The sequence below is a fragment of the Oncorhynchus tshawytscha genome, linkage group LG09 (genome assembly GCF_018296145.1).
Source record: "Oncorhynchus tshawytscha isolate Ot180627B linkage group LG09, Otsh_v2.0, whole genome shotgun sequence".
NCBI lineage: Eukaryota > Metazoa > Chordata > Actinopteri > Salmoniformes > Salmonidae > Oncorhynchus > Oncorhynchus tshawytscha.
In genome coordinates, this window is record NC_056437.1 from 5,631,586 (window position 1) to 5,643,655 (window position 12,070).

The 12,070-nt window shown below is 48.8% G+C and overlaps 1 protein-coding gene across 1 annotated transcript in view; it reads right to left on the minus strand.

Moving 5' to 3' along the window:
• The window catches only part of mbd2 (methyl-CpG binding domain protein 2), a 91,981-nt gene that overhangs the window by 19,686 nt on the left and 60,225 nt on the right, over nucleotides 1-12,070 (minus strand). The window contains exon 6 of the mRNA XM_042326406.1: nucleotides 1,109-1,233. Coding sequence (XP_042182340.1) covers nucleotides 1,119-1,233 — 115 coding nt within the window. The 3' untranslated portion in view covers nucleotides 1,109-1,118. The remainder of the gene's footprint in view (nucleotides 1-1,108; nucleotides 1,234-12,070) is intronic.

The following is a 12,070-nucleotide window of genomic DNA, read 5'->3' on the forward strand; positions in this document are numbered from 1 at the left end:
CCCATTCATCTACCTCCCCAGTCCTCCTCACCCCGCCGCATTATCCTCCCACCCCACAGCGTTATCCCCACTGCGTTATCCCCTCGCCCCGCAGCGTTATCCCCTCGCTCCGCAGCGTTGTCCCCTCGCCCCGCAGCGTTGTCCCCTCGCCCCGCAGCGTTATCCCCTCGCCCGCAGCGTTATCCCCTCGCCCCGCAGCGTTATCCCCTCGCCCGTAGCGTTATCCCCCGCCCCCCGTAGCGTTATCCCCTCGCCCCCCCTCCGCGTTATCCCCGCCCCGCAGCGTTATCCCCTCGCCCCACAGCGTTATCCCCTCGCCCCACAGCGTTATCCCCTCACCCCACCGCGTTATCCTCCCATCCCACAGCGTTATCCCCTCACCCCACAGCGTTATCCTCCCACCCCACGGCTTTATCCCCTCACCCCACAGCGTTATCCTCTCACCCCACAGCGTTATCCTCCCACCCCACGGCGTTATCCTCCCACCCCACGGCGTTATCCCCCGCCGCACAGCGTTATCCTTCCGTCCCGCGCGTTATCCTCCCGCCCCACAGCGTTATCCTCCCGCCCCCGGCGTTATCCCCCGCCCGCCATCGCTTAACCTCCCACCCCACAGCGTTATCCTCCCACCTCATAGCGTTATCCTCCCGCCTCGCCGCGTTATCCCCCCGTCCCGCGGCGTTATCCTCTCACCCCACAGCGTTATCCTCCCACCTCATAGCGTTATCCTCCCACCCCGCCGCGTTATCCCCCCGTCCCGCAGCGTTATCCTCTCACCCCACGGCATTATCCTCTCGTCCCACGGCGTTATCCTCTCGCATCAACGCGTCATCCCCTCACCCCAAAGCGTTATCCCCTCACCCCAAAGCGTTATCCCCTCACCCCAAAGCGTTATCCCCTCACGCCAAAGCGTTATCCCCCTCACGCCAAAGCGTTATCCCCCTCACCCCAAAACGTTATCCCCTCACCCCAAGCGTTATCCCCCTCACCCCAAAGCGTTATCCCCCTCACCCCAAAGCGTTATCCCCTCACCCCAAAGCGTTATCCCCTCACCACCCCCAAAGCGTTATCCCCTCACCCCAAAGCGTTATTCCCCTCACCCCCTCACCATGTTTGGTCTATGCAGCTTCATCCTCTGAGTCTCTGCTGGATTCGACAGTCCGCGCCAACCCATCTGCCATCAGTGCATCCTCCAGAGTCCTGCGGGCCTGGATCACCTTTAGCTCCTGTTCCCTGTGGACACAGAGAGGGCTGGGTTAGAGATGGACACAGAGAGGACTGGGTTAGGGATGAACACAAAGAGAGGACTGGGTTAGGGATGGACACAGAGAGGACTGGGTTAGGGATGGACACAGAGAGGACTGGGTTAGGGATGGACACAGAGAGGACTGGGTTAGGGATGGACACAGAGAGGACTGGGTTAGGGATGGACACAGAGAGGACTGGGTTAGGGATGGACACAGAGAGGACTGGGTTAGGGATGGACACAGAGAGAGGGCTGGGTTAGTGTGTGTGGGCTGGGTTAGTGTGTGTGGACACAGCTGGGTTAGTGTGTGTGGGCTGGAGTCCTGGGTTTGGGATGAACACAGAGAGAGGGCTGGGTTAGTGTGTGGGGGCTGGGTTAGGGATGAACACAGAGAGAGGGCTGGGTTAGTGTGTGGGGGCTGGGTTAGTGTGTGGGGGGGGCTGGGTTAGTGTGTGGGGGCTGGGTTAGGGATGAACACAGAGAGAGGGCTGGGTTAGTGTGTGTGGGCTGGGTTAGTGTGTGTGTCCTGGGTTAGGGATGAACACAGAGAGAGGGCTAGGTTAGGGATGGACACAGAGAGGACTGGGTTAGGAATGGACACAGAGAGGACTGGGTTAGGGATGGACACAGAGAGGACTGGGTTAGGGATGGACACAGAGAGGACTGGGTTAGGGATGGACACAGAGAGGACTGGGTTAGGGATGGACACAGAGAGGACTGGGTTAGGGATGGACACAGAGAGGACTGGGTTAGGGATGGACACAGAGAGGACTGGGTTAGGGATGGACACAAGAGAGAGAGGGCTGGGTTAGGTGGACACAGAGAGGACTGGGTTAGGGATGGACACAAGAGAGAGAGGGCTGGGTTAGGGATGGACACAAGAGAGAGAGGGCTGGGTTAGGGATGGACACAGAGAGGACTGGGTTAGGGATGGACACAAGAGAGAGGGACTGGGTTAGGGATGGACTGGGTTAAGAGAGAGAGGGCTGGGTTAGGGATGGACACAGAGAGGACTGGGTTAGGGATGGACACAAGAGAGAGAGGGCTGGGTTAGGGATGGACACAGAGAGGACTGGGTTAGGGATGGACACAGAGAGAGAGGGCTGGGTTAGTGTGTGGGGGCTGGGTTAGGGATGAACACAAAGAGAGAGGGCTGGCTTAGAGTGTGTGTGGGCTGGGTTAGGGATGGACACAGAGAGAGAGGGCTGGGTTAGTGTGTATGAGCCGGGTTAGGGATGAACACAGAGAGAGAGGACTGGGTTAGTGTGTATGAGCTGGGTTAGGGATGAACACAGAGAGAGAGAGGGTTGGGCACAGTGTGTGGGGCTGGGTTAGGGATGAACACAAAGAGAGGACTGGGTTAGTGTGTGTGAGCTGGGTTAGTGTGTGTGGGCTGGGTTAGGGATGAACACAAAGAGAGGACTGGGTTAGTGTGTGTGAGCTGGGTTAGGGATGAACACAGAGAGAGGACTGGGTTAGTGTGTGGGGCTGGGTTAGGGATGAACACAGAGAGAGAGGGCTGGGTTAGTGTGTGTGGGCTGGGTTAGGGATGAACACAGAGAGAGGGCTGGGTTAGTGTGTGTGGGCTGGGTTAGTGTGTGTGGGCTGGGTTAGTGCGTGTGGGCTGGGTTAGGGATGAACACAGGGAGAGGGCTGGGTTAGTGTGTGTGGGCTGGGTTAGTGTTTGTGTGGGCTGGGTTAGTGTGTGTGGGCTGGGTTAGTGTGTGTGGGCTGGTTTAGTGTGTGTGGGCTGGGTTAGTGTGTGTGGGCTGTGTTAGCGGAGTGTGTGGGCTGTGTTAGCGGAGTGTGTGGGCTGTGTTAGCGGAGTGTGTGTGGGCTGTGTTAGCGGAGTGTGTGTGGGGAACAATAGAGCAGCCAGGGTGTCTGGTCCAAACAGCTTTATTACAGGACAGAGCCTCACTTCTTAATTAGAGGAGGAAAGGACTAAACACACACACACACACACACACACACACACACACACACACACACACATACACACACACACAGAAAGGAAAAGGTTAGGAACTGTTTAGAGGGGCCTCCTGTTAATTTCGGGCATGTCCAAAACATGTGCAGTAAGGTAGCAGGGGCCTGCTTACATCGGTCACAATACAGCGCCACCGAAACGGCCCGCTATCAAAACCTGCGATCTCTTCTTCACTGCAGCCGACGTGAGTAAAACATTTAAACGTGTTAACCCTCGCAGGGCTGCAGGCCCAGACGGCATCCCCAGTCACGTCCTCAGAGCATGCGCAGACCAGCTGGCTGGTGTGTTTACGGACATATTCAATCAATCAATCCCTATCCCAGTCTGCTGTTCCCACAAGCTTCAAGAGGGACACCATTGTTCCTGTTCCCAAGAAAGCAAAGGTAACTGAGCTAAATGACTATCGCCCCGTAGCACTCACTTCTGTCATCATGAAGTGCTTTGAGAGACTAGTCAAGGACCATATCACCTCCTCCCTGCCCGACACCCTAGACCCACTCCAATTTGCTTACCGCCCCAATATGTCCACAGACGACGCAATCTCAACCACACTGCACACTGCCCTAACCCATCTGGACAAGAGGAATACCTATGTGAGAATGCTGTTCATCAACTACAGCTCAGCATTTAACACCATAGTACCATAGTACCTGGTGATGCATTGTGCAGGACATAAAATTGGGACTGAATCCAAATAGTTTGAGAGTATAAAATAGATAAATCCCAATCTACCCGATCAAACGGCATCAAATTCTTAGCATCAAGTGATAACAATATCTGATAATATCTCTGGATAGTCCGATGATCAGGGCTTATAAAGACGTCTGATGTTGAAAAAAAGAATGACAATTTTTTTTAATGAAACCAGTTTGATCTGTAGAGATAATGGAGGGAAGGACTGACTCAAACCAGCTTGATCTGTAGAGATAATGGAGGGAAGGACTGACTCGAACCAGTTTGATCTGTAGAGATAATGGAGGGAAGGACTGACTCAAACCAGTTTGATCTGTAGAGATAATGGAGGGAAGGACTGACTCAAAACCAGTTTGATCTGTAGAGATAATGGAGGGAAGGACTGACTCAAACCAGTTGGATCTGCAGAGATAATGGAGGGAAGGACTGACTCAAACCAGTTTGATCTGTAGAGATAATGGAGGGAAGGACTGACTCAAACCAGTTTGATCTGTAGAGATAATGGAGGGAAGGACTGACTCAAAACCAGTTTGATCTGTAGAGATAATGGAGGGAAGGACTGACTCAAAACCAGTTTGATCTGTAGAGATAATGGAGGGAAGGACTGACTTGAACCAGTTTGATCTGTAGAGATAATGGGGGGAAGGACTGACTCAAACCAGTTTGATCTGTAGAGATAATGGAGGGAAGGACTGACTCAAACCAGTTTGATCTGTAGAGATAATGGAGGGAAGGACTGACTCAAACCAGTTTGATCTGTAGAGATAATGGAGGGAAGGACTGACTCAAACTAGTTTGATCTGTAGAGATAATGGAGGGAAGGACTGACTCAAACCAGTTTGATCTGTAGAGATAATGGAGGGAAGGACTGACTCAAAACCAGCTTGATCTGTAGAGATAATGGAGGGAAGGACTGACTCAAAACAATAGGCAATCATCTTAGAAAGTATCTTTACATCACAAATCAGTAAAGAAGTTGGCCTATATATGAACCACACTCAAGAGGTTCTTATCTCCCTTTTTCAGAAGAAGTGAAATACATTTTTGTCTCATTTCTTGAGGGTAAAGAGTTTGTGGAGAATGATTCCTCAAATACGGAAAACAAGAGAGGAGAGAGTTGATTTATTAGAATTTGCTCATAAATCCTTCGGGTCCAGGGGTATTTACCACACTGCATAGATTTAATTACCAACACAATCTCTTCTACAGAGAACTGTTATTCTAATTCAGCAGCTATCTCAGGTTCAACTGTAGGAACATCTAAGTTCTCAAAGAAGGTGTGGAGTAAGGTGTCATTTACCAGCGGACCCCGAAGTGTATAATCGTGAGTAAAAGTTATGAAAACGTGAATTGACCTCTAAATCATCAATATGTGTGTTACCCAGCTCGTCAGTGATCTCAGTGTGCCCTTCTCCCCTGATTTCGCTCCGTATTCATCATTTTGGTATGGAGATTTACTCACTCGAAGTTCAGCTCGTCGAGTTGAGAGAAGATCAAACTCTGTCTGATGTGTCAAATGTTGTTTTAGTAGATGAAGAGTGTAAATATGCCATAACCAAATCCAATATTTTATTTCTATGTACCCCTCAGAATATTACACTTCCTTAATCTTGCTCTGTACGAAATAATTTGTCCCCTTAAAATAAGCCTTCATTGATTCCCATACTGTTGGAGGGGGTTGAAATAAGAGAAATAGATCCATTTGAAAGGATATAAAAGCAACAAAGGTTTCTTCTGATAGCAGTAGTGATTTAACCAACCCAGGGCAATAATTAGGCTGTGTATTTGCAACAAGTACTTTCATAGAGGGAAATGATCCAAAAAGACTATAGCTTGGTAATCACACTTCGTGATAAGTGGCAGAAATCTATTGTCGTATAAAAAGTAGTCTGTGAGAAGGTCTTATGAACTGGCGAGAAAAACATAATACTCCACAGGTGTGCGATGGTGGAAACGCCACGCATCAGATACGCCATAGGTCTTAAGAAAAAACTGAATTGTGGATACTGTCTTTGATGAAGATGATACCCTTAGGAGAGCTACGATCCAGACTGGGCGACAGTACACAATTCATATCACCACCTAGTATTAGGTAGGTGTGTGTCCGTATTTGGTCATTGAGAAAATACATTTGTGAAGAATGAACTGTTATACAAATTTGTTGCGTAAATGTTAGCCAAGATAACAGGGGTATTATACAGTCTTCCTACTACATGAATGATATGGCCTGCTGCTGACATGGCCTGCTTCCTACTACATGAATGACATGGCCTGCTGCTGACATGGCCTGCTTCCTACTACATGAATGACATGGTCTGCTGCTGACATGGCCTGCTTCCTACTACATGAATGACATGGCCTGCTGCTGACATGGCCTGCTTCCTACTACATGAATGACATGGTCTGCTGCTGACATGGCCTGCTTCCTACTACATGAATGACATGGTCTGCTGCTGACATGGCCTGCTTCCTACTACATGAATGACATGGCCTGCTGCTGACATGGCCTGCTTCCTACTACATGAATGACATGGCCTGCTTCCTACTACATGCATGACATGGTCTGCTGCTGACATGGCCTGCTTCCTACTACATGAATGACATGGTCTGCTGCTGACATGGCCTGCTTCCTACTACATGAATGACATGGCCTGCTGCTGACATGGCCTGCTTCCTACTACATGAATGACATGGTCTGCTGCTGACATGGCCTGCTTCCTACTACATGAATGACATGGCCTGCTTCCTACTACATGAATGACATGGCCTGCTTCCTACTACATGAATGACATGGTCTGCTGCTGACATGGCCTGCTTCCTACTACATGAATGACATGGCCTGCTGCTGACATGGCCTGCTTCCTACTACATGAATGACATGGTCTGCTGCTGACATGGCCTGCTTCCTACTACATGAATGACATGGCCTGCTTCCTACTACATGAATGACATGGCCTGCTGCTGACATGGCCTGCTTCCTACTACATGAATGACATGGCCTGCTGCTGACATGGCCTGCTTCCTACTACATGAATGACATGGCCTGCTGCTGACATGGCCTGCTTCCTACTACATGAATGGTCTGCTGCTGACATGGTCTGCTTCCTACTACATGAATGACATGGCCTGCTTCCTACTACATGAATGACATGGTCTGCTTCCTACTACATGAATGACATGGCCTGCTTCCTACTACATGAATGACATGGCCTGCTTCCCTACTACATGAATGACATGGCCTGCTTCCTACTACATGAATGACATGGTCTGCTTCCTACTACATGAATGACATGGCCTGCTTCCTACTACATGAATGACATGGCCTGCTTCCTACTACATGAATGACATGGCCTGCTTCCTACTACATGAATGACATGGCCTGCTTCCTACTACATGAATGACATGGCCTGCTTCCTACTACATGAATGACATCAAATCAAATCAAATTTTATTTGTCACATACACATGGTTAGCAGATGTTAATGCGAGTGTAGAGAAATGCTTGTGCTTCTAGTTCCGACAATGCAGTAATAACGAACAAGTGATCTAACTAACAATTCCAAAAAAACTACTGTCTTATACACAGTGTAAGGGGATAAAGAATATGTACATAAGGATATATGAATGAGTGATGGTACAGAGCAGCATAGGCAAGATACAGTAGATGATATCGAGTACAGTATATACATATGAGATAAGTATGTAAACCAAGTGGCATAGTTAAAGTGGCTAGTGATACATGTATTACATAAGGATGCAGTCGATGATATAGAGTACAGTATCAACGTATGCATATGAGATGAACAATGTAGGGTAAGTAACATTATATAAGGTAGCATTGTTTAAAGTGGCTAGTGATATATTTACATCATTTCCCATCAATTCCCATGATTAAAGTGGCTGGAGTAGAGTCAGTGTCATTGACAGTGTGTTGGCAGTAGCCACTCAATGTTAGTGGTGGCTGTTTAACAGTCTGATGGCCTTGAGATAGAAGCTGTTTTTCAGTCTCTCGGTCCCAGCTTTGATGCACCTGTACTGACCTCGCCTTCTGGATGACAGCGGGGTGAACAGGCAGTGGCTCGGGTGGTTGATGTCCTTGATGATCTTTATGGCCTTCCTGTAGCATCGGGTGGTGTAGGTGTCCTGGAGGGCAGGTAGTTTGCCCCCGGTGATGCGTTGTGCAGACCTCACTACCCTCTGGAGAGCCTTACGGTTGAGGGCGGTGCAGTTGCCATACCAGGCGGTGATACAGCCCGCCAGGATGCTCTCGATTGTGCATCTGTAGAAGTTTATGAGTGCTTTTGGTGACAAGCCGAATTTCTTCAGCTTCCTGAGGTTGAAGAGGCGCTGCTGCGCCTTCCTCACGATGCTGTCTGTGTGAGTGGACCAATTCAGTTTGTCTGTGATGTGTATGCCGAGGAACTTAAAACTTGCTACCCTCTCCACTACTGTTCCATCGATGTGGGTGGGGGGGTGTTCCCTCTGCTGTTTCCTGAAGTCCACAATCATCTCCTTAGTTTTGTTGACGTTGAGTGTGAGGTTATTTTCCTGACACCACACTCCGAGGGCCCTCACCTCCTCCCTGTAGGCCGTCTCGTCGTTGTTGGTAATCAAGCCTACCACTGTTGTGTCGTCCGCAAACTTGATGATTGAGTTGGAGGCGTGCATGGCCACGCAGTCGTGGGTGAACAGGGAGTACAGGAGAGGGCTCAGAACGCACCCTTGTGGGGCCCCAGTGTTGAGGATCAGCGGGGAGGAGATGTTGTTGCCTACCCTCACCACCTGGGGGCGGCCCGTCAGGAAGTCCAGTACCCAGTTGCACAGGGCGGGGTCGAGACCCAGGGTCTCGAGCTTGATGACGAGCTTGGAGGGTACTATGGTGTTGAATGCCGAGCTGTAGTCGATGAACAGCATTCTCACATAGGTATTCCTCTTGTCCAGATGGGTTAGGGCAGTGTGCAGTGTGGTTGAGATTGCATCGTCTGTGGACCTATTTGGGCGGTAAGCAAATTGGAGTGGGTCAAGGGTGTCAGGTAGGGTGGAGGTGATATGGTCCTTGACTAGTCTCTCAAAGCACTTCATGATGACGGATGTGAGTGCTATGGGGCGGTAGTCGTTTAGCTCAGTTACCTTAGCTTTCTTGGGAACAGGAACAATGGTGGCCCTCTTGAAGCATGTGGGAACAGCAGACTGGTATAGGGATTGATTGAATATGTCCGTAAACACACCGGCCAGCTGGTCTGCGCATGCTCTGAGGGCGCGGCTGGGGATGCCGTCTGGGCCTGCAGCCTTGCGAGGGTTAACACGTTTAAATGTCTTACTCACTTCGGCTGCAGTGAAGGAGAGACCGCATGTTTCCGTTGCAGGCCGTGTCAGTGGCACTGTATTGTCCTCAAAGCGGGCAAAAGTTATTTAGTCTGCCTGGGAGCAAGACATCCTGGTCCGTGACTGGGCTGGGTTTCTTCCTGTAGTCCGTGATTGACTGTAGACCCTGCCACATGCCTCTTGTGTCTGAGCCGTTGAATTGAGATTCTACTTTGTCTCTGTACTGGCGCTTAGCTTGTTTGATAGCCTTGCGGAGGGAATAGCTGCACTGTTTGTATTCAGTCATGTTACCAGACACCTTGCCCTGATTAAAAGCAGTGGTTCGTGCTTTCAGTTTCACACGAATGCTGCCATCAATCCACGGTTTCTGGTTAGGGAATGTTTTAATCGTTGCTATGGGAACGACATCTTCAACGCACGTTCTAATGAACTCGCACACCGTATCAGCGTATTCGTCAATGTTGTTGTCTGACGCAATACGAAACATCTCCCAGTCCACGTGATGGAAGCAGTCTTGGAGTGTGGAGTCAGCTTGGTCGGACCAGCGTTGGACAGACCTCAGCGTGGGAGCTTCTTGTTTTAGTTTCTGTCTGTAGGCAGGGATCAACAAAATGGAGTCGTGGTCAGCTTTTCCGAAAGGGGGGCGGGGCAGGGCCTTATATGCGTCGCGGAAGTTAGAGTAACAATGATCCTGGCCTGCTGAGTCTGCTGAGTCTGCCTCTACACTTCACACTGAGAACAGTATGTTCTGACTTATTAAAATGGCTGCTCCTCTAGATTCAGAGTGAAAGTTGGAATGATATGATTGACCGATCCACCCTCCTGCGGAGTGGTCTAAAGTGCCGAGCCGTGCGTCCTGAAGAAAGGAGACATCTACTTTAAGGTGATTTAAATGAGAAAGGACCCTTTTATGGTTTACTGGGCGATTTAAAGATTTAACATTTCAGCTAGTAAAAGTGACCGAGCAACCAGCTGTCCCTCTCATGATATTAACCATGTAAAGTCAACCAGCTGTCCCTCTCATGATATTAGACCTAGCCATGTAAAGTCAACCAGCTGTCCCTCTCATGATAAGCCATGTCAAGTCAACCAGCTGTCCCTCTCATGATATTAGACCTAGCCATGTCAAGTCAACCAGCTGTCCCTCTCATGATATTAGACCTAGCCATGTCAAGTCAACCAGCTGTCCCTCTCATGATATTAGACCTAGCCATGTAAAGTCAACCAGCTGTCCCTCTCATGATATTAGACCTAGCCATGTAAAGTCAACCAGCTGTCCCTCTCATGATATTAGACCTAGCCATGTAAAGTCAACCAGCTGTCCCTCTCATGATATTAGACCTAGCCATGCAACCAGCTGTCCCTCTCAATATTAGACCTCAACCAGCTGTCCCTCTCATGATATTAGACCTAGCCATGTAAAGTCAACCAGCTGTCCCTCTCATGATATTAGACCTAGCCATGTAAAGTCAACCAGCTGACCCTCTCATGATATTAGACCTAGCCATGTAAAGTCAACCAGCTGTCCCTCTCATGATATTAGACCTAGCCATGTAAAGTCAACCAGCTGTCCCTCTCATGATATTAGACCTAGCCATGTAAAGTCAACCAGCTGACCCTCTCATGATATTAGACCTAGCCATGTAAAGTCAACCAGCTGTCCCTCTCATGATATTAGACCTAGCCATGTAAAGTCAACCAGCTGACCCTCTCATGATATTAGACCTAGCCATGTAAAGTCAGGTGGGAAAGGGAGAGATGCCAGATTACAATAACAAATAATCCATTAAACAATTTTCAAATTAGTAAATAAAATAAAAAGTTGAAGAAGAATTTTAAAAAACGTAAACAAACAATATTCTGAAGTCTGGCATGAAAAAGTAGAGCCACCCCCCTGGTCACCTAATAGAACAAGGTAACCACTAATCCTCACACATGATGTGTTTGTTATGCAGAACACTAAACCTAGAGAGAGCCCCGATGAAATAGTGAAGGATTTAAAACAAGTTGAACATAATAAATAAATAAATAAGAAATACTTATTTATAACCCAAAACAAGACGGTTTTAAAAGATTGTATAAAACATTTTATAAATCACATCTTACAGCAATACCACTCCGGAGCGCTCTGGAGGAGGTTTTCATCAAGGATCTCTCTGTACTTTGCTCCATTCATCTTACCCTCTATCCTGACTAGTCTCCCAGTCCCTGCCGCTGAAAAACATCCCCACAGCATTATGCTGCCACCACCATGCTTCACCGTAGGGATGGTGCCAGGTTTCCTCCAGATGTGACACTTGGCATTCAGGCCAAAGAGTTCAATCATGGTTTCATCAGACCAGAGAATCTTGTGTCCTTTAGGTTCCTTTCGACAAACTCCCAAGCGGGCTGTCATGTGCTTTTTAATGAGGAGTGGATTCTGTCTGCCCACTCTACCATAAAGGCCTGAGATGTTTGTCCTTCTGGAAGTTTCTCCCATCTCCACAGAGGAACTCCGGAGCTCTGTCAGAGTGACCATCGGGTTCTCTAGGAAGAGTCATAGTGGTTCCAAACTTCTTCCATTAAGAATGATGGAGCCCGCTGTGTTCTAGGGGACCTTCAATGCTGCAGTTTTGGTACCCTTCCCCAGATCTGTGCCTCGACACACTTCTGTCTCGGAGCTCTACAGACAATTTCTTCGATCTCATGGCTTGGTTTTTGCTCTGACATCCACTGTTAACTGTGGGATCTTATATAGACAGGTGTGTGCCTTTCCAAAGGACAATTCATCGAATTTACCACAGGTGGACTCCAATCATGTTGTAGAAACATCTCAA